The sequence below is a fragment of the Oryx dammah genome, unplaced genomic scaffold, assembly GCF_014754425.2.
Source record: "Oryx dammah isolate SB20612 unplaced genomic scaffold, SCBI_Odam_1.1 HiC_scaffold_2, whole genome shotgun sequence".
In the NCBI taxonomy this organism is placed as follows: domain Eukaryota; kingdom Metazoa; phylum Chordata; class Mammalia; order Artiodactyla; family Bovidae; genus Oryx; species Oryx dammah.
Window position 1 is genome coordinate 15087570 of NW_024070186.1, and position 22449 is coordinate 15110018.

Consider the following 22449-nt stretch of genomic DNA (forward strand, 5'->3'; position numbering starts at 1 on the left):
CTTTGAAAGACTTAACGATCACTGTTCTTTTACCTTCAAAGCCATTTTTTGCTCAACCACGATTCAGCTCAAAATACAAAAAAAAACTTTTATAAAGTTTTTAAATAGTTGCAGCAAAGACTTTGAGGCGCAAGATTCTTCCTTTGAGACTGAGTCCTCTTAAAACGAGAGGAATGAAAACAATTCACAATAGAGCTGTTCGCTTGGGACACGCTTTTCATTTTAGCCAACCTAAGACAAGATTATTTCTTACACATATTCTTCAAACATTTTATAAATTATTTTATCTTAGGTCATGTGCATAAATTCAACTTTAAAAAACATTTTATCTGAAAATTAAGACTTTTGAAAAGTGTTAAACAACATGGGTTTAAAATCCAGGAATTAAGACATCAGTCCTAAACATCGCTTTAAAAGGCAGTCTCCAGAACTCCCTGAGGGTCCAGAGGTTAGGACTCTGACTTTCCACCACAGGGGGAATAGACTGGACCCCTGGTAGGGGAACTAAAATCCGGCATGTCCTACTCAAAACGCAGTCTCCTCACCCTTCCAATCTGACCTGTTCTGGCTTTGGGGAACACATCTACATGTATGTTTATCTTGCCCAACAGAACCTTTCTTTAGTGTTCACAGTTTGGCATTTCTGTCACACTAATTTTCCGGTTCTGAATGAGTGAAGTGAGTTTTCTTATTGACGAACTTGTAACATTCATACAAGAAAACGACAGTCTACCAGACAGCAAATGAGAATCAATAAGAGAGGGGGAAAAAAGTTAGCTGCCCAGTCATCTTTAAATCAATGACTATAAAAGTGAAGGCGTTTGGGAACGCGCAGCTGACAAGCGGATGCCGCGGGAGGCTGAAACACAGAGCAGCCACCCCACCTGTTCAAGTGGAAGGAACCTGGACGCCGGTCCACCTCAAGTCAGCCCTGAGTGGTACCCACGCCCGGACCGCCCAGGTCGGTTCTTCTCGGCAGGTCGCAGCCCGCGCGCCTCCACGGGCATCTGCGCCACCGGAGGCACCTGGACCTGGAGGTACCTGGGGTACCGCGCCGCCGCCGTCGGAGAACCGTCCTTCGAGGGGGCGAGCGGAACCGCGCCGGGCCCGGGGCACCAGCCGGCGAGCCCACCAACGCGTGACCCCGCGGCGCCAAGCCCACCGGGGCTGCCTCTTGTGCGCCCTCGCGATGCGCGCCCCTCTAGCCTTCGCTGCCGCCTCCCTTCAGGGCCGCCCGTGGGGCACGCGCACCCCGCCGAGGGAGAGGACGCGGGCGCGGGAGCGCGGGAGGAGGAAGAACCTCGAGCGGAAGGCGCGCGCGGGACGACGCGGCAGCGGCAGCAGCGGTGGCGGTGACCCGGGTGCCGTCAGGCCCGCCCTCGCCCAGCCCCCGGCGCTGCGCGCCTCCCTCGCCCCGCCCCCCCGCGGCCCGGTGGCCAATCATAGCGCCGCGCACGTGACGAGCGCTGCCTGCGATGACCTCATCCCTGGTGTGGGATGACGTCAAATTCAAGATGGATGGAATCACAGCGGCAGCGGCGGCTGCGGCGCGCGCGAGCCGAGTGTGAGCGGAAAGGGGCCTGACGTCTGCCTCGGGGCTGAAGACCGGTGAGTAACTGTCACGCCCCTCGCCCCAGGGGAACTGCGGGGCCCGTGGGAGGCCATAGCCTCCCCGCAAAACGCGGCCTTTCCTGACGTAACTCTGAGGTGATCTCTCTCCTCCTTTTTCTCTCCGCCAGCGGGTTGCGGGTTCTGAACGCTTCTGCGCGTGCGCCGGGCCCGGCTCTCACCGAGCATGCCCCAGGCTCCCACGTAGCCGATTGTGCCTTCACACTGCGCATGCTCTTTGCCCGCACTTGGCCTCGCCCTCGCCACTGCGCACGCTCCATCCCTCACTGGGCTTCCCTCGCCGGGCCGGGCTCCCCTCCGCCGGGCGGTTGGGGTACCTTCCGGCCGAGGGCGCGTGCTCCATGCCGGGCAGGCGTGGAAGCCGGCCGGTGTTCGCCAGGGTGCGCGAGCGTACGCGGAAGCTGGGGTGCGGGAGAACCCGCACCTGCCGCGGCCCGCACCCCCGCCCCACCGCCCCCTCGAGCCCCGCCTGGCGGCCAGCGGCAGATCCAACCATTGACCCAAGTAGACTGCTCTCCCCGCCGCGTCCCCCGACCGACCCCTCCGGGAGGACCCGGTTCCCCGCCTTTCCACCGCTGGTCGCGAGGGTCCCTGCTGGAATGTGGATCCCCCCGCCCCCAATCGAGAAAACTCTGGTCCGCAACCTGCGGGGTTGGGGTGGGGAAGGGGGAGTTGAGTCCCGACAGTCGCGCTGGAGACCCCGCCCCGGAGACCTCCTCTGCCGGAGTCCCCGACATATTTTCTCTCATCGCCCAGACCCCTCACTTGGAGCAAGTTCACTGACCCACTACGGAAGAGCATTCCCTTGACCGCAGGAACGCTCCGCGGTCCTGGCCCTTCACCCCGGTTGGTGCGCACTCAGTCCGTTCCGCAGCACTGCTTTGCTGCTGGAAGAAGCCCCTCGAGCAGCACGTTAGCGGGCGGGGTGATTTTAGAGACAGATTCTCCGGCGGGATGGCCTTGCAGTGGGAGGTGGGGGAAGCGGTAACCAGACGCCGCACGGTCTGGCAGCCTAGAGGTCTTGGTGCCGAAGGTCAGGAGCGGCTCACGACTAGCATCTGAGGGCACCAGCATGTTCAGCAGAGTCCATGAGTGTTCGTAACGCTGACCCTGAGTCATCCAGACGGAGCCTGTGTTGTGTACTGGTTCCTTGTTTGGAAGAAAGTGGGTTAATCCATTTTAGATTTCTCCTTGACGGTTATTTTCGAGACCTTTTACCCTCCTATGCTTGGAGTTAAATCCTTCATCCACTTTAATGAGTAATAGCCGTTACATTGAGAATCACTAAATATCGATGTTAAAAAATAAAGTAGAAATTTGGGGCATTGGTTTACTTAAAAATAACTTGAGGTTTAATTCATTCTTCCTGTTAACACTATCCCGCGTTTAATGTGCTTCGTTCTGTGGAAATAGAAGTTGGAAAGGCTATGACCCCCACCTTAGAGGAACTTAAGATAGTTTACGGCAGGGCATATTAGGTGTTTAACAGAAGAGGGGCCAAGTTATTGAGAGAGTGTCTGGGTTAGCGAGAGATGACTGAGGGACCATTTCAGTTGGCCCCAGTGTCAGTGGGGTTGAGGAGAGCAGACTCTAGAGCTGTTTATGAGCAGGGCTTGACAGACTGGGTCACTGGCTAGAAAGGAAAGAGAAGAGGTTTCTAGTTTGAGAGACTTGCTGGTTGGCAGCATACCAAACTAAATGGAATATGTGAAGACCAGCAGATGTGGGGGGTCAGAGTCAGGGTACTGGACAAGGGGCATATCCTGTAATGGAAGAGTCCTGAGAAGTCTAAGCAGGAGTACAGAGTTGGGAGTCATTGGCCAGTGGGATTTAAGGCCACAACCACTCATACCAAAAGCAAAGATAGCTGCCACCTGCAACTCTCCCGGCCCAGCCCAGGTCTTGAGCCTTCCTGATGGTTTGGCTCTTTGTCCAGGAGTCACTTGTTGGACCTGCATGAAGCATTAGGAATACACAGCTAAAAACAAGGGTTCTTCCTTTCATGGACTCTCATGAGAGGGCAGATGTGGAGGCAGGTAACTTAAAATAGCTATGTTACTGAAGAAGAGATGAGGTGCTGTGGTGGCTTAGGTGGCTGAGCTCCTCCTGGCCAGCAGCCATCTGTGGAGCTTTGCAGAGGCAATGACATTTGGATCTTTCTGTAGAAGTTCTACCAGTGAAGGAAAGGTAAGAAAGACGGTGGGTAGGGTAAATGCTCATCTGCATGCTGTCCAGGAGGGATGGGGAGGTGAACTGTGATCAGAATATGAAGACTCTGGTGTGCCAGTCTGGAGAGTTTGGTTGGGTTTTATCTAGGGAGCAATAGAAAAATCGATACAGTATTCTAAAGGGCACTGTTGGGACTAGCTCTGCTTTAAGAAAACAAATAAAAGGCACAGTTTCCACTCCTGCATCTAATTAGAGTGTTAGAGTCCAGAAAAATCAACAAATATTTATTGCTGTGTAAGATACCGTGTTGGGCATTGTGAACAGTGTCAAAAGACATTAAATAGAGTCTTAGCCCTTAAATAGCTTCCAGTTCTGCTGGGGGAACAGACAGCTAACAGTATGCGGCACTGAAGAAACACTGTGGGATAATACTGGAGTTGAAAGGTGTTTGCTCAATGCAGACATCAGTGGTCCAGGAAGGTGTGTATAGAGTAGTGATCTAGGGCGGCCATAACAGCACCACAGATCAGGGGCCTTGAACACCATTCTGGAGCCTCAAAGTCCAAGACGAAGGCTTTGGCAGGGTCGATTTCTCCTGAGGCCTCTCTGCTCAGCTTGTGGATGGTCGTCTTCTCTGTATTTACAAAGTCTCTGTGTCTGTGTCCTTAAACCCACCTCTTACAGAAACACCACTCCATTTGGGGGGACCTTAGGGCCCACCCTTAAGGATTTGTTGTAACTTCTGATCTCTTAAGGGACCCTGTCCCCGTATCCACTTACATTCTGAGGTGCTGGGGTTAGACCTTGTGGGACGGTCCAGCCCATGACTGAAGGCTTAATGGAGGAAATGGGCCTTGAGCTGATCTTGGAAGAGTGAGTGAGCTTCAGCTGAGCGGTGTCAGGGAAGGGGTCAGAGGAGGGCTGGGACATTGCAAATTGGGTAATAGAAGAGGTGAAACCTGCAGGTCATGTCTCAGAGACAAAGTATCTGAAGCAGGAAGTTATCACAAGGCAATAACTAAAGCAAAGAGAATTTTAAAAGTAGTTTGAAACCAGATTGATAGAATCCTGAAGTCCATGTTTTTAAAATTTTGCGTTTTAACCTATGGAGAGCCGTTGTTTTCATCGTTTTATTTTTTACCGAGGTCTTAGGTGTCAGGTAAGCCATGACATCAAGGTATTTCCCGACCATCTTCTGCGAACCCTGGTTACTCCCCCAAGTCCTAGCACCCTGTTTATTTCCTTGTAGCTCTTAACAAAGTCAGAGTTACCTTGTTTCCCTGTTCAGTGGTTTACCCCACAAGAAAATGGGGGCCTTGTCTGTCTTGTGCACCTCTGTATTCCTAATGTCTAATTGTGCCTTGCACATAATAGGAGCTGAGTAAATAAGCTGAATTAATGATAGTAATACTTAATGCACACATCCAGGAATGATCAGAGCTGTGTTTTAAGAAGCCAGTCTGGCAGCAGTATTAATAAAAGGTGGATTTGGAGAGCATGATGGGAAGAACCTAATACCACTTGAAAACATGTTAGAGTCCTTTCGTAACAAGAGCAGAAACTGACAGACCAGCTTAAATAGAAAAAGAAATTGACTTTAAAAGTGGAGGGTTGCTCTTGAGAGTGAAGGAAAAAACGAAGAATGGGGCCAGGAAGGATGAAAACCAGGGTAACTGCAGGAGTCTGCATCGTGGGCACTGCAGGCTGCATTTTCAGGCTGTGACTGAGATGCACCGGCTCCGCTCAGTTCTGCCTTTGTTGTTCTGAGCCCACTTTCCAAAAGAGAGTTTCCTACCAGGCTTAGCCAGCCCCGAGCAAGGCCTGACAGGCCGCTCAGGATGGTGCGCTCCAGTGCCAGGAGGACTGGCTGCCCAGCGGCCAGTACCAAGCGGGAGGCTGCTCTAGTCGCCGAGGTGCCTTCTCCTGGTCTCGGCCAAGCGCACACCTTTAGACCAGATCAGACCCTCTAGGGAGACTGAGCATGTGGAAAATGGGACCCAAGGCAGTGACATCATTGCTCTCCAAGGGTCAGATCAGCCAGGTCCGCTTTGAAATCTGAGGAGCTGTCGATGGTGTCTGGATGTCTGCATTATCTCCAAGTGAGCCATGATTAGACCTCACCTCAGAGCCGACTTCCTGTCACCATCTCACAGTGAAATCAAGGAGAGTCAAGGCTAAACCCAGAGGTAAGGCTGTGGGGTGAACAGTGTGTGTGTTTATATTCCAGAGTCAAATGTAGGTGCTTTGTTTTTCTGTTTGCTTTGTAGGACTATATAAGCAATCTCCAACATTCCAAAGCATCATGTGCCCAGAGTTCAGTTTCACATTAATGTTTTGGATGTAAAGAGATATTTCCCTACAGAATTGGTAGCAAGGGTTTTATGGGCTAGTCTAGGAGCAAATTTGATTTGCAGTGTACCTTTAGCTCTGATGCCAGCCTGGTGTTAGTCTCCAGAACTTGGAAGCTGGTTGGTGTGAGGTTATGTGGCCCCTCCTCATCTCCCGGCCCTTATCTACTACCAGTTTCCTTTTATCTGAGTGTTAGCTCTGCTTTGCTTTCTTTTGTTTATAGCCCCAGAATGTTCTATAGTCCAAAAGTGCCTACCCTTCCTCCATTTCCTTAAAAATCTTAGCTTCCTGCAATTGCTATAAAGAGGGAATTATTTGCACTGAATCAACTTATATTAAGATATGGATTCTCTGTCTTAGCACACGGTCCCTGAGGACTTTGAGGTGATGGTATGAAGTAGTTTTCTGGAATCCAGTTGTGAAGGGCGTTGAAGCTTTTCTAGGGAATTGGAACTTCAGCCCAGGGGCTTCTGGGGTTTTGAAGCCCTGGCACTGTTAGATGCATGTTTCTGGGAAATGTCTGCAACACAGTGAAGAGCGGAGTCTGTGGTAACATAACCATCCAGTGAGCACAGAGTCCCCATCTTTACTCACATTCCCAGCATTCACTCATGGACCCTCCCACCCCTGGGCCAAGTCGACTGATTGCTGAAATCATTCTTCTCATAGCACTTTTTGTATCCTTATGTGTCTTTCCTCCTGTGGAAACTTTCAGGAAAGGAAGAGAAGGATGAAGTCAAGTGCCAGCTTGCAGACAGGAAATACTGTATGTACCGGAAACTTGCAGGCATACTGCATTTGTTGTCCTTCATAAGAATCCCATAGGGTTAGTCTCATTGAACAAGTTAAGGAAACCTGTACTCAGGTCAAGTGATCTTTACAAGGTTAGATACCTAATAGGTGGCAAAGCCAGGATTTGAGACAAGTAGATGACTTTGAAAGTCTTTCCCATGGAGCTGTAGTGACTGCCATGGAGTGTTAACTGTAAAGATTCCCTCATTTTGAAATATCAGGAAACAACATGAAATAGAAACAATTCAGGCAGAGTTTGGGAAGATTTCTGTTCAAGGATCCAAGTGGTAAGCAAGCCAGCCCTGCTTTAGAATCTGGTTTTCCTGGGGGATTTCCCCCCAGCTTTTTCCATAGGGGAGGGACCTTTTCTTCCCTGTTTCACCGACTTTTCTTGTAAGAGTGCCAAGGTTTCCACCGTGACTGCAGCAGTGGCGGGCACTCCTGCACTGGGGACTCCAGAGATGAGCAGTGGAGGGAGGGGCTGAGTTACAGCGCATGTCTACATCAGAGTCGTCAGACCCAGGATGCCCTGTGTGTCCACAGTTAAAACATACTGAGAGATTAGGGCTTGATAAGTCAGCAGAGTTATGAAGGAGGAAGTACCTCTGGCACCAAAACTAGCCTTATCTGAGGCCAAAGAGCTGAAAAGGCAGGTGGTTTTGAGAGTTCAGCCTGCATATCCACCGGCCACCAAGGTGTGATTATCACCCTAATCTTGATTCTCTCATGACACTCAGTAGTCATGGTCCCTGTTGTTGCCTGCATCCTTAGTGTAGCATTTTATATTTTTAATAAAGTTCTTAGGGTCAATGAGTATACCTACCGTGTCATGACAGCACTAGTCCACAGTGATCACTGTTTGCCTCTAGACCAGGAAGGGGCTCCGTTGTTAAGCTTTGGTGATTGAATGGAAAGGTAACAGCAAGGGCTTCTGCAAGACGGTGAGGAGTCTGTGCTGCTGTGCCTGCGTGCCCCTCTCACCCCAGCACCCAGAACCCTTGGTCTGTCTCCTGAAGAGGATGGGAGGGGTCACTGTCCTCCAGTGACCCCAGAGGGGCCTTACTGATGCGCCCAGGGCCTCATGCCTCCACCCGCTCTGCAGCCTCATCACCTGCCCTCCCCTACATGTGTCTTTTGCTCCCCCAGGCACTTGGTCTTGTCTCTGTATATTGGACACACTGCTCCTGTCCTTGATAATGTCCTCCACCCATCCGTCCTGCCTCCCACGTTTTCTGACTTCAGCTTCTCCAAGAAACTTCTGTTGTGGAATGCCTCCCCGACCTTCCTCTCACCTGGGCCCAGTGCCTCACCTCTGCTCCCATCTGTACCTCTGTTCCCTGCCGCCTGCGCTTACACACCAGAGTGTGTGAGGGATCGACTTGTCCTGTTCCCACGCAAGGCTGAGAGGTAGGCAGGACCATGCTTGTCAGACTGACAGCCTCCCTGTCTGGCCAGTTCTAGCACACACTAGACAGGCGCCCAGCCATGAGGAGCGTGCAGCATGATGACTAAGAGTACAGGCTCTGGGGCCAGGCTCCCAGCCCCACTGTCAGCTGAGTGGGTGACCTTCGGCACACTGTCCCCGACTCTTGGTGTCTGGGTTCCCCGCTTGGTGAGACAGGGATGATGGCATTGCCTATTTCAGATGTTTATGTGAGAACTAAGAGAGGGAACTAGAGGTAGGGTGGTATGTGGGTAGAGATCTTGCATGGCCTCTGGAGCCAGGTCATCTGGTGAGAGTTCTGCTCTGCTCCTCACTGTGCAGACTTGAGCAAGATACCTAACCTCATGTGCCTTGGTTTTCTCAGCTGTAAAATAGTGATCAAATAGTACAACCTCCTCGGGTTGGTGTAAATAATGAGTTTAATAACGTAAACTCACAAGATGTTTACAGTAGTATGTTTCAGTTCAGTTTAGTCTCTCAGTCATGTCCGACTCTTTGCGACCCCATGAATTGCAGCACGCCAGGCCTCGCTGTCCATCACCAACTCCCAGAGTTCACTCAGACTCACATCCATCGAGTCAGTGATGCCATCCAGCCATCTCATCCTCTCGTCCCCTTCTCCTCCTGCCCCCAAGCCCTCCCAGCATCAGAGTCTCTTCCAGTGAGTCAACTCTTCGCATGAAGTGGCCAAAGTACTGAAGTTTCAGCTTCAGCATCATTCCTTCCAAAGAAATCCCAGGGCTGATCTCCTTCAGAATGGACTAGTTGGATCTCCTTGCAGTCCAAGGGACTCTCAAGAGTCTTCTCCAACACCTCAGTTCAAAAGCATCAATTCTTCGGCCCTCAGCCTTCTTCACAGTCCAACTCTCACATCCATACATGACTACTGGAAAAACCATAGCCTTGACTAGACGGACCTTTGTTGGCAAAGTAATGTCTTTGCTTTTGAATATGCTATCTAGGTTGGTCATAACTTTTCTTCCAAGGAGTAAGCGTCTTTTAATTTCATGGCTGTTGTCACCATCTGCAGTGATACTTTCCCCTAATTCCTTACTTCATCCAAGGAGTATAGAAGCCTGTGGTTTAGGGATTAGAAGCAGTTACTTAGAACAGAAATACAGGTCATGATAACTGGAAAGGAGAAAAAGAAGGGAACTTTTCTGAACAATTAAAAGTGAGAAAATGTAGGAGTAGGGAGCAGATGGTGTGTGGGTCAGCACTGCTGCCTGTCCAGGGACGCAGAACATCTCACTTGGTTTCGTCTTCACACAGTCCTTTGATTTCTTCTTTTGGGCTCCCCCAGAAGCAGACCCTGAGACATGGATTCAGATGTAGATGTTTATCTGGGAAGCAATCCCGGAAAGCACAGGAAAGGTTGTAGGGAAAGTGGAGCAGGAAAGGGTGCCCCCAAAGGGTCCATTAAACGACCAGGTTCCTGTGCATGTTTAGAATATCTAAATGAATTCCAAAAAAAATTCTGCACCAATTTTTCAGTCAAACTTCCTCTCAGGTAAGGACATCCTTCCAGTTCTGGCAGAAACCTTGGAGACATCTTTACCTCCTCCCCTTCCCATCCTCTGCAGTCAGTCCCGCAGAAATTTTAATGGTTATCTTTACGTCCACTCCTGCCACCCCAGTCCAGGCACCATCCGGTCTGGCATGTGTCCCTGCAGTGGACTCTGAGCTGGCTTCCCAGCTTGCAGCCTCTCCTGTGCTCCATTCTTTGCAGCATAACCAGTGGAATCTTTTTGAAACAAAATTTGGGTGGTTGTCATTCTTCTGCTCAGAATCTTCCAGCAGCTGCCCTAGTAAAGAGTGCAGTCCTCCCAGTGGTCCAGCCAGCCCTGCACGATGCCTCCCCGTACTCCTTCAGCATCCTCGTCCACAGCTCCCTCAGCTCTGCTGCAGCCCGACTGTCACCTTGTCTTCCCTCTGCCTGTGTGCTCGGCCCTTGCTGATCTCATGGCCCACCTATGTGTCTTCCAGGCGTCCTCAGATGCTGTTTTGTTGAGGGAGTGAATAAGTGGATGATATGTGAAGTTCCTGGTGTGATCTGTAGTGTGTTATAAGTGCTGAATAAATGGTAGTAATTACGGTTTTCTCCTTTAATTCTCACAGTAACATTATTAATACTATCGTTGTTTTAGGTGGGAAAACTGAGGCTCAGAGAGCTCTAGAGCATTAGCCTAGAGCTGTGCTGTGCTTAGTTGCTCAGTCATGACCAACTCTTTGCAACCCCATGGACTGTAGCCCGCCAGGCTCCCCTGTCCATGGGGGTTCTCCAGTCAGGAACACTGGAGTAAGTTGCCATGCCCTCCTCTAGGGAATCTAGAGCACTGACATTTAAACTGTATTAACTCTGAGCCACAGGAAGGAATGTATTGTACAGTCAGTCCTCCATATCCATGGGGTTCACATCCATGGACTCAATCAACTGCAGATGGAAAATATTCAAAAAGAAAAATATCCAGGTAGTTCCAAAGTGCAAAACTTGTGTTTGCTGCTCACCAGCAACTATCTAAGTCTCATTTAGACCATGTTACATATCACTGATGAAAGTATCTAGAGATGTAAAGTGTTTAGGGGGATGTGCTCAGGTCATATGCAAACACTGCGCCATTTTTATAGGAACTTGAGCGCCTGTGGATTTTGGTGTCCGTAGGGCCTGGAACCAGCCCTCTGTGGATACTGAGGGATGACTACATCAATTTTAAATTGATTTTAAGGAACCCTTTTGGAAAGTACTTGTCCAGACTTTTGATTTTGCATCTCCTGAGCCTCTTGGTCCCTGGGGCAACATCTGAACTAGCTATCTCAAAAGTTATTTGCACTAAAAATAGTGCTCAGAATGCAGCTGAGTTATGAGTGTGGCATTTATAAGCTTATTTTTTTTCTCTGCTGACCTCTGTAAATGATGGTGGATTTCTTTGCAGATAATTAGATGTGTGAGTACAGTGTAGTAGGATTAAGGAAGAAATTTAAATGGCTATCAGAAAAAAAGAAGGGAAAGTGTCTCGCCATCAAGATGAAACGATGCCAGGCAAGACTGAACGGCAACTCAGCACAGGTTGACCGAGGGAGTTATCTATGTACAAGCTACAGGCTCCGAGCTTCATCCCTGGAAGCAGAGCCGTTCCTCTGACAGTCAAGTCGAGTCAGCACCACAGCAGGGAGGGAGACCTGGGGCCACCAGACACTGGTCACTCCAGGTGGCAGCCTCTGTGGCTTCTGCCGAAAACCACAGAGGCTGTCAATTTGGTCACTTAGTTGTGTCCGACTCTTTGGGACCCCCATGCACAACAGCACACCAGGCTTCCCTGTCCATCACCAACTCCCAGATCTTGCTCAAACTCATGTCCATCAAGTCAGTGATGCCATCCAACAATCTCATCCTCTGTTGTCCCCTCCTCCTGCCTTCAATCTTTCCAAGCATCAGGGTCTTTTCCAGTGAGTCAGTTTTTCACATCAGGTGGTCAGAGTATTGGAGCTTCAGCTTCAGTAACAGTCCTTCCAATGAATATTCAGGACTGATTTCCTTTAGGATTGACTGGTTTGATTTCCTTGCAGTCCAAGGGACTCTTAAGAGTCTTCTCCAACACCACAGTTCAGAAGCATCAGTTCTTCAGCGCAACTCTTAGATCCGTACATGACCACTGGAAAAACCATAGCCTTGACTAGATGGACCTTTGTTGGGCAAAGTAATGTCTCTGCTTTTTAATATGCTGTCTAGGTTTGTCATAGCTTTTCTTCCAAGGAGCAAGTGTCTTTTAATGTCATGGCTGCAGTCACCACCTGCAGTGATTTTGGAGCCTATGAAAATAAACTCTGTCACTGTTTCCATTGTTTCCCCATCTATTTGCCATGAAGTGATGGGACCAGATGTTATGATCTTAGTTTTTTGAATGTTGAGCTTTAAGCCAACTTTTTCACTCCTCTTTCACTTTCATCAAGAGGCTCTTTGGTTCTTCTTTGCTTTCTGCCACAACGATGGTGTCATCTGCATATCTGCTGCTGCTGCTGCTAAGTCACTTCAGTCGTGTCCGACTCTGTGTGACCCCATAGATGGCAGCCCACCAGGCTCCACTGTCCTGGGATTCTCCAGGCAGGAACACTGGAGTGGGTTGGTTATTGATATTTCTGCCCGCGATCTTAATTCCAGCTTCTGCTTCATCCAGCCTAGCATTTCTCATGATGTACTCTGCATATAAGTTAAATAAGCAGGGTGACAATATACAGCCTTGACACACTCCTTTTCCTATTTGGAACCAGTCTGTTGTTCCATGTCCAGTTCTAACTGTTGCTTCTGGACCTGCATACAGATTTCTCAAGAGGCAGGTATGATGGTCTGGTATTCCCATCTCTTTCAGAATTTTCCACAGTTTGTTGTGATCCTCACAGTCAAAGGCTTTGGCATAGTCAATAAAGCAGAAGTAGATTTTTTTTTTGGAACTCCCTTGCTTTTTCAATGATCCAGTGGATGTTGGCAATTTGATCTCTGGTTCCTCTGCCTTTTCTAAAACCAGCTTCAACATCTGGAAGTTCATGGTTCACGTATTGTTGAAGCCTGGCTTGGAGAATTTTGAGCATTACTTTGCTAGCCGTGTGAGATGAGTGCAATTGTGTGGTAGTTTGAGCATTCTTTTGCATTGCCTTTCTTTGGAATTGGAATAAAAACTGATTTTTTCCAGTCCTGTAGCCACGGCTGAGTTTTCCAAATTTACTGGCATATTGAGTGCAGCATTTTAACAGCATCATCTTTCAGATCTGAAATAGCTCAACTGGAATTCCATCACCTCCACTAGCTTTGTTCATAATGATGCTTTCTAAGGCCCACTTGACTTCGCATTCCAGGATGTCTGGCTCTAGGTGAGTGATCACACTATCGTAGTTATCTGGGTCATGAAGATCTTTTTTATGTAGTTCTTCTGTGTATTTTTGCCATCTCTTCTTAATATCTTCACCTTCTGTTAGGTCCCTACCATTTCTGTCCTTTATTGAGCCCATCTTTGCATGAAATGTTCCCTTGGTGTCTCTAGAGGGATACCAAGAGGCTGTTGACCAGAGGCTGGGTAGCCAGCAAAAGGTGACCCTTTGAAGCTGGAGGAGAACCTGCTGGTGTGCTGGATGCCTTGTCTGCATATCGATAGTTTGCCCTCTAGAGAATGGTAAGACTCTCTGAACAATCTTAGTTACTCTGAATCCATTTTATATTAAAAATACATGTCTTAAGTATTTTAAAAAAGAGATGGCATTGTAAAACCAGCCCAAAGAGATGAGATGTTATAGCAGCAGCTGCCTGAGAGAAAGATTTGGAGAGTCAAGCATCGTCTCTGTGTGAAATGGCTTCATCTTCATCAGGAGTTAATCTAGACGCTTTTATTCTAAATTAAATGTCTAGTAACCCTGCAATTTGTGAAAATTAATGGCTCGTTTGCAGGTATGAGGTACAGGCTCGTCTAATTTTCCGAGCAGCCCTAAAGGAGGGCACAGCTGTTACCGTCCCATGTGAGGGACCTGATGATCCCAGAGACTAGTTGACCACGAGGGCGGAGCCAGCACCCAGCCCCTAGGCCTTGAGATCTCACCTACAGACTTGAAGAGTCTCGGTGAAATCTCAAGTCAGACCCCTTAGGTTTAGAATCAGTATAATTAGTTCCAGGCTAAAGTTTCCATTGTGTTATTGTTGAAAGTGTAATTTGGTAACAATTAGTATTTGGATTACATGGTGTTCAGCATAAGAAACTAAAGAAACTTTTCTGTATAATATTTCTAACTTTTTAAAAACATTTTGATGCAGTAGTAATTAGTTACATGATTTCTTTCTAAATTCTTATCTGTTTTTTGCAACCTCTACAGCCTATTGTTAATTCACATTGTGTTTATTCATATCCAGTAATAAAACTGTTTCCTTCAAGAATTGTGGACTTTATAGGATTTGGTATGGCAACCCACTCCAGTATTCTTGCCTGGTGAATCCCATGGACGGAGGAGCCTGGTGGGCTACAGTCCACGGGGTCGCAAAGAGTCGGACACGACTGAGCGACTTCACTTCATTTCACTACATACGTATTCTCTGATCTAATAAGGAATAGAATTAAGCATCAAATGCATAAGGGCCCTAAATAATAAACCTTGTTTTCAAATATTGCTTCTCTACATACCTGCCAAGTTCTAGCTGCCTTTTTGATGGTATGAAATGGTTGTTACAGAGACTTAGTTCCTCAAGTTTGTCAGTTTTAATGATCAGTGACCTATTTAAGCCGTGATACTTATTTCTTTGTATTTTCTGTGTTATTTAAATAAGATTGTTCATCCAGAAAGTTTTTGTCAGGCCACAGTCTGCTAAATATTGACACCGGTGAGAAGACAGCTGCTGTTCCCTGCCCTTGAGGAGCCCTCCCCTGGGGGAGCGTCGCCCGGCCTTGTTCACAGTGACTTTATCTGTCTTTCAGATAAGGCCGAGCATGGAGGGGCTGCTGCACTACATCAACCCAGCACACGCCATCTCTCTCCTCAGCGCCCTCAACGAGGAGCGGCTCAAGGGGCAGCTGTGTGACGCACTCCTGATTGTGGGTGACCAGAAGTTCCGAGCTCATAAGAACGTCCTGGCTGCCAGCAGTGAGTACTTCCAGAGCTTGTTCACCAACAAGGAGAATGAGGCACAGACTGTGTTCCAGCTGGACTTCTGTGAGCCGGATGCTTTCGACAATGTGCTCAACTACATCTATTCTTCGTCTCTGTTCGTGGAGAAGAGCAGCCTGGCTGCCGTGCAGGAGCTCGGCTACAGCCTGGGCATCTCCTTCCTGACCAACATTGCCTCCAAGACACCCCAGGCCCCCTTTCCCACGTGTCCCAACAGAAAGAAGACTATCACCGAGGACGAGGAGAACAGTTCTCAAAAGAGAAGTGTCATCGTTTGTCAGAGCAGGAACGAAGCCCCCGGGAAAGCTGGGAGTCAGAACACCTCTGAGCTGAGCCACCCTCCCCGGCCCTCCCCCAGCAATGCGGTCAAGGCAAATGCCAGTAAGCCCCCCGGCCCCAAACCCACGGAGCCCCCGCACCACGTGGCGCCAGCTGAGAAAAGCTGGCCGAAAGATGGCCCCGCGGTTCTGGCGAAGCCGCCCGAGCTCGCCGGGCCTTTGGAGGAGCCAAGCCGGAGTGGCCTGGCCAAGCGGGCTGTGGCACCGCCTTCGAAGCCCCCGCTGGACCGGGCGGCCGTGGACGAAAGGCCAGGCGCCAGCACCCTGCTCCCCAAAGGCGTGGCCGTGGAGCTGGCGCTACGGAGCCCGCGGCCGCCCGTCCTGTCCCTGCGGGGCTCGCCCGAGACGCCCTTCCTCCTGAAGGAGGCGGGCCGGGGCAGCGGGCCGGGCGAGGACCGGAACCTGCTGTATTACTCTAGGCTGGGGCTGGTCATCCCAGCCGGGGCACCGGCGCCAGGGGCCCAGGGTGTGGACCGCAGCGGCCCGCTTGTCAAGAGCCTCCTGCGCCGGTCGCTGTCCATGGACAGCCAAGTCCCCGTGTACACGCCCACTGCCGAGCTGCAGCCTCCCCCAGGCGCAGGCTCAGGTGATGTGATGGGCAGCGTGCTCTGCACCTTCTCTTCTCAGAGGCCGCCCTCCAAGGACGGGGGCGAAACGGTGGCCCCCGACGCCCGGGCCCCTGCCCCTCAGCCTCACCGCCTCAGGTCCTTCAGCGCCTCTCAGCCAGCTGAGCGGCCGGGGGCACCCCTGGGGCCGGAGGTGCGGGTCAAGGCTGAGCCGCGCAGCCCCCCAGAGCCATGCGACATCATTCGCGTCACTGTGGGGGATGCCGCGGCCGCCACAAGAGACCTGGCCCTACAGACAGAAGATGACCGGAAAGACCCCAGCAGACTCCCGGCTAAGAGGCGGTTCCAGACCGACAGGAGGCTGCCGGCCAAGCAGCCCAAAGCTGAGAGCCCAGGCTCCCCGGGCTCGGGAGACCCCCGCGAGGAGGGCTTGAGCCCATCTGCCCTCCAGGCCGACTTCCCAGGCTCTGACTTGAACAAAGACGAATTCGGTGAGTTGGAGGGCACGAGACCAAACAAAAAGTTTAAATGCAAACATTGCCTTAAAATCTTTAGATCCACGGCGGGCCTGCACCGGCATGTGAACATGTATCACAACCCCGAGAAGCCGTACGCCTGCGACATCTGCCACAAGCGCTTTCACACCAACTTCAAAGTGTGGACGCACTGCCAGACGCAGCATGGTGTGGTGAAAAATCCGGCTCCGGCCGCCAGCTCCCACGCTGTCCTGGACGAGAAGTTCCAGAGGAAGCTCATTGATATTGTGCGAGAGCGGGAGATCAAGAAGGCGCTGATCCTGAAGCTGCGGCGCGGCCGGCCGGGCTTCCAGGGCCCTGGCGGCTCCCCAGCGCAGGTCCTCAAGCGGGGCCTGCGCTCCCGGGCCAAGGGCACGTATGTGTGCACGGCCTGCGGGAAGGCCTACCGCTTCCTCTCCCAGCTCAAGCAGCACGTGAAGATGCACCCGGGGGAGAAGGCCCTTGGGGCTGCCAGGGCCACGCGGCCCAGGGAGCGCGTGGCCCCCGGGGGCACAGCGGGCGGCCCGGAGCTCTATCTGTGCCGCCTCTGTAACGCCAAGCTCTCTTCTCTCCTAGAGCAAGGCAACCACGAGCGCCTGTGCCGCACTGCTACCGTGTGCCCCTACTGCAGCCTCAGGTTCTTCTCGCCCGAGCTCAAGCGCGAGCACGAGGGCAAGTGCGAGTTCCGCAAGCTCACGTGCCTGGAGTGCATGCGCACCTTCAAGTCGGCCTTCAGCATCTGGCGGCACCAGGTGGAAGTGCACAATCAGAACAGCATGGCCCCGGCCGCCGGCACCTCCCCACCCCGGCCTGACCTCAACGGCGAGGCCACCGGCCCTGCCCGCCCCTCTGTCCTGCCCGAGCCTGCCCGAGCCGACCCCGTGGCCACTGCTGCCAAAGACGACCCCGCAGGGGTCGGCCGCGGCCCTGAGCCTGTGAACTTTGACTCCGAAGATTCCACCTGCCTCCCCGAGGACCTGAGCCTCTCCAAGCCGCTGAAGATCCAGGTCAAAGAGGAGCCGCCGGAGGAGGCCGAGGAGGAGGTGCCCGAGGCCGGCGCGGCTCCCAAAGACCTGTGGCCCTGCGAGAAGTGCGGCAAGACCTTCCCGGCACCTAAGCAGCTGGAGCGGCACCAGGAGCTGCTGTGCTCTGTGAAGCCCTTCATCTGCCACGTCTGCAACAAGGCTTTCCGCACCAACTTCCGGCTCTGGAGCCACTTCCAGTCCCACATGGCCCAGGCCTCTGAGGACCCTGCGCATCGGGAACCTGAGGCTGGCCCGGGCCCCGCCGGCTCCCCGTCGCCGCCCCCGCTGCCCCCACCGCTGCCCAAGATCCAGCCCCTGGAGCCCGACAGCCCCACAGGCCTGCCCGAAACCCCCACTCCCACCGCCGACAAGCTCTTTGCGCCCCGAGAGTCAGACACGCTGTTCTACCATGCACCCCCCCTCTCCGCCATCACTTTTAAAAGACAGTTCATGTGTAAGCTCTGCCACAGGACATTCAAGACGGCCTTCAGCCTCTGGAGCCACGAGCAGACCCACAACTGAAACACTTCTCAGCCCTGGAGACAAGCGCTGGTCTCCAGGCTTCAGCCTGAATCGTGAACTGTGTCAAGAAACAACATATTTTTTAAAAACGAATAATAAAGGTTGCAAATTATTATGCTTGAATATAAGTTTGAGGTAAACTGATATTAATGAGAAATGTCCTTACTCAACCTAGGAAAACTTCCCAAAGCCTTGTGCTTCTGGACCTTACAGTAATGCCTTTATTACTGTGGAAGTTTGTTCTTGGTTGTTTGCATGGTTCCTCATCCCATGGTATCAGTATAATCTACTTGAGGTGGTTTGGTTTTTTCACTGATTTTCAGTTACTGAAACACTATGAAAGTATTTCTTCTTTAGATTCTATGAAGAAACCTAAGTTTGTACATCTTAGCCATGTTCTCAAGTCCATACATATCAGAACAAAGTGGAGTAGTTTGCAGTATTAAGATCCTAGAGTACTTCAGCAATAAAATTAAAAAAAAGATAAACCTCAACTTTTAATAAGATATCCTGACACTTGATAAAAAATAAATATTTGGTATTTTGTGGTTATTTAGAACCTTTTTTGTATGAAAATCGTGAGAAATTTAAATCAGCAATAGTAATACTTAGGTTTATATAAATAACAAAAAACTTGCTCTTGGGTCATTTCATATAATTAGTGATGGAAGACTCAGGAAAGGAAAGCATGGAGATTTCTGGAAGCCCTCCACCTTTGTTTCCAAAGCTTTGGTGGTGGTGGGCGTGGTGGTCAGAGCACCCACCAGGGCCCTGAATTCAGACCAGCATCGAGGGGCTGTGCAGGTTTGCTTCCCCTGGTTTGTGCCATCACAGATTGGAACTGCGTGTATTGGGGCCAGAAAACAGCATACGGCACAAATTTTGAATTTAACGTTAGTATAACAGGTAAGGTCAGGACATGTACTTACACAGCACCCCCCAGAGTGAGTGCAGCTGCTCTAAATCCCGAATTACTGTTCACTTTCAGAGACTTGAAGCAGAGGGAGGAGCCACACCGTGGTCTCCACACCCTTTTCAAGAACAACCTGTACAGTCATCAGTTTTCCTGCCTCTTTGTGTTGTGATTTCTGTTAAGATTTTTTGGAGTTTACAGTGGTAAAATGTCCATAGTGAAACCATCCTTCTTTAAGGCACTGCTGAATATTTCATAAATATGTATGAAAGTACTCTCAAGGGTCCACAATTAGTTTCTGCTACTTATTTGGCCCATAGCACTTGGGCTTTTTTTGTTTTCCTATTTTGTGTAAGTTGTAATTTAAAGCCTTTGAGTTGGTATAATCCAGAATTCATTGGGATGTTTAAAAAGGAAAAGAATTTTATTTCATTGGCAGGGGTGGGGAAGTGAGATACATAAAAGTAGGAATATTGTCGAAACCCCTAAATTCTTTCAAAGTAATGATGGACCTTGATGGTAAAGCCTCCAAGTTTATTAATTTTTTTTGCAAGCTCTTCTTTCAGATAAGAAAATCAACTACTGTGACTGAGAAATACTCTACCGAGTACTTAAACTGGTCCTCTGGCAGAAGTCTATTCATAGTCTCATAACCCGCATTCCATACCAATAGTAGGAAAGAGATTCTTACTTTTTTATTGAAACACAAGCATTTTTATAAAGTTCTAATTGACTTTGTACATTGTAGAAACTACATGTGAAATTTTGCCTTTTATTCTTTCATTTGGAAACTATCACAAGTCCCCTTCCTATTTTTGTTCTTAAATTTGATGGAGAAAATAAAATTAAGTTGCCATTATTGATTATTGCCATCTTTAGATTTCCTTGAACAAACCTATGCGTTTTAAAGACAGAGCAAGAGCATGTGGTTTTCTGTGAAACATTAGGATAGATATAGTGTTCGTTGAATTCATTCCCTGCATAATGTGGTATTTCTTCCTCTGAACACCCTGGTAGCTATCACTTCAAAAGAAGACAGTTCCCTTCAGAGTAATGCTTGCTTATGGCCGCTGGAGGCTGGGTGGATAATTCCCTGATACATGGGATCTTGACATTGTAAACTCAGTATCCCAGGACTTGAACCTTTATGCTACATTTTTGAAGATTTTTTAATAACATTAATTAGTAAAAAAAAATATTTTTGATCTAAATATAGGCTCTGCATATCTGTTAGATTTTAAAAATTGCCAGTGTTTTGTCTTGTCCACATTTTTGTCTAGGCAAGGAACATAAGTTTTCAAATAAAATTTTAAACCAAAAACATTTATAATGCAGTTCTGGTTTTTCTATTACTTTTTATACTGTACCTTAAAAGCATTAGGCTTGGAAGAGTTTATTTTGATGGTCAAAAAAATAGGCTTCCTCTCATTTGACTATTTTAAATGTTAAGATGTAAAATAATGAAAGACAGATAAATTGCTTTATGCAGAAAAGTGTTTTTTTAAGAATGTTTAACTCAGCCAGTGGGCAAATACTTGGTATAAGATAAGTTGGTCTTTTCATACTGAAATGCGTTAGCTAGGAAAGATATTCTTGAAAATCTTTTTTTTTTTTTTCTGATTGTAATTAATTTTGGGAAGTATAGAAAGCTCCTTACTCCTTTGTACGTATTCAGGATGCCTGCCTTTTTATGCAATTGTGGAAAGAATGTCAGATGTTTTAATATATTCTTTGTTAATCTGAAAACTTGTTATCTGATCATTTTCTTCATTTGGGGGGAGGGAGGAACACCACAAAAAGGGCATTTTTATCAAAATAAGTAATGGAGGTAACAAATCTTGTACATTTTTTATAGTAAAAATATTTAAAGAGTAAGAGACTATTCACTTTTAGAACTGGTTATGGTTAATATGCGTTTATAACTTTGTCAAAATATACAACCAACAGTTTGACGGTGATGTTGTCTGCATCTGTAGTGAGATGGATGTGGTTCCTGGTTTTCTGTTTGGGAACAGATCATCCCAGCCTTCTCTTAAAAAATATAACCCCAGCACTTAATCCTTGATCATCTGGTCCACACACAGCACCCATGGGTGCTAAGAGTAGTAACTGAGACCGGAATAAAATGTGCCCTTCGGTGGAGAAAAGAGGTGTGTTCAGGCCAACTCTGTGGTCGGATGAGGGAGTGACAGGAATGGACTGGTCCAAGTTGGCCTTTGTTCCCTCAAATTGTGTGTGTGTGTGTGTGTGTGTATACAACCATAATCTGGAACTTCAGAAAGTAAAATTATTTTCATTTCTTACTGCAAAAATAATTACACGTCATTTGTAACAGGTTTCTTTATAAATTGCACTAATTAATATTGGAATGTTACAAGTCAGTTTATCAATTTCTGAAGTCCCTTTGATGTTTTTTGCAATAATTGTGAAAAGCATTATTGATTTCAATAATGCTAGCACATATTCTTTAATAAGTTCTTTAACACTGGCTTTTTTTAAGTTTTACACATAGTTTTTTCTCTTGTGGCTTTAGCACTTTAAGGAGTTTGGCGTTTGCATAGTTTTTGGTGTGCTTCTTGGGTATGCGCCAGGGCGTCACGTTGCCACGTGACTGGAGAAAACTCATGGTCTGTCTTTAGATTCTAGAGGAGAAAAAATGAGTCAATGACAGGTTTTTAAAAAATTCCATTTAGAGGCAGTCATTTGGGAACCAAAGTATTTTACTGTATATCTTTAAAAGCATTGAATTCAGTGCTCTTTAGTCATTTATTCATGCTGTCCAGATTTTCCACAAAGTTATACTTGGTTAATTTGCAAAAGTGATAATTTCTTCTTGACATTAATCCAAGACTGTTTCAAAATTTTCATTGAATAAATGCTTATTGCTAAAAGAACAACAAATGTGGTTTTATAACTGTGTATTTTGTTTCATATGCCTCAGCGGAGAAATCATTGTTCAATTTTATTTAGGAATAAGCTTTTTTGGACTGAAAATTCATAGTAAAATAGGATTCTACCTAATGTTAAGCCATCGCTTCTTTGTATCCAGTTGTCTGTTTACTTTGCTTAAATCTCAACTAAGATTGAGTGGAGTCAATAAATTTGTACTGTATTTTGTTTTGAGTTGTGGTCTCATTGGTATGTTTTGGACTTGAAGGATACAGTAATTTATGGAAGCTGAGATAAAGCCCTTCCTTCTGCTTGGGACTTCCCAAGTAGCCACCCACTGCTCCAGGTGGCTCGTAAAGCTTAAGTTATTCGGGCACCACAGATACATAATAAAACCCCATAAGCGGAAGTCTTTGCCTGTCCACCTTTTTCTTTACTGTCCAGATGGGTAGTTTTTAATGTGATTGTGGGGATAAATGCATAAAAAAGGACATGTTATCACCCTAGTTTTGTTTCACGTTTTAAGGGATTCCACATAGCGTCTTTTGTCATTCTAATCAGGCTCTTCCAGAACACCCAAGGTGTGCCCACTCTAAGATGTTAGCTTAAATGAAGAGCTGGGATGATCAAGGCTAGTACCTGGGCTTGCCCTCACC

At 48.4% G+C, this 22449-nt stretch overlaps 1 protein-coding gene across 2 annotated transcripts; it reads left to right on the plus strand.

Moving 5' to 3' along the window:
- Positions 1-1519: 1519 nt before the first annotated feature.
- ZBTB21 (zinc finger and BTB domain containing 21) lies at positions 1520-22027 on the plus strand. 2 transcript variants are annotated; one of them, XM_040231948.1, is made up of 3 exons: positions 1520-1608; positions 14836-16420; positions 17021-22027. In XM_040231948.1, the coding sequence occupies exons 2-3, from the start codon at positions 14848-14850 to the stop codon at positions 17989-17991; spliced, it is 2544 nt and encodes an 847-aa protein (XP_040087882.1). In that variant the 5' UTR covers positions 1520-1608; positions 14836-14847; the 3' UTR covers positions 17992-22027. The 2 variants fall into 2 exon arrangements, with proteins under 2 accessions (XP_040087882.1, XP_040087877.1); XM_040231943.1 differs by having other exon boundaries at positions 14836-22027.
- The last annotated feature ends 422 nt before the right edge of the window (positions 22028-22449 follow it).

Bases quoted from the DNA above. Each gene is read 5' to 3' on its own strand.
- ZBTB21 (XM_040231943.1), top strand. From the start codon at position 14,848: ATGGAGGGGCTGCTGCACTACATCAACCCAGCACACGCCATCTCTCTC.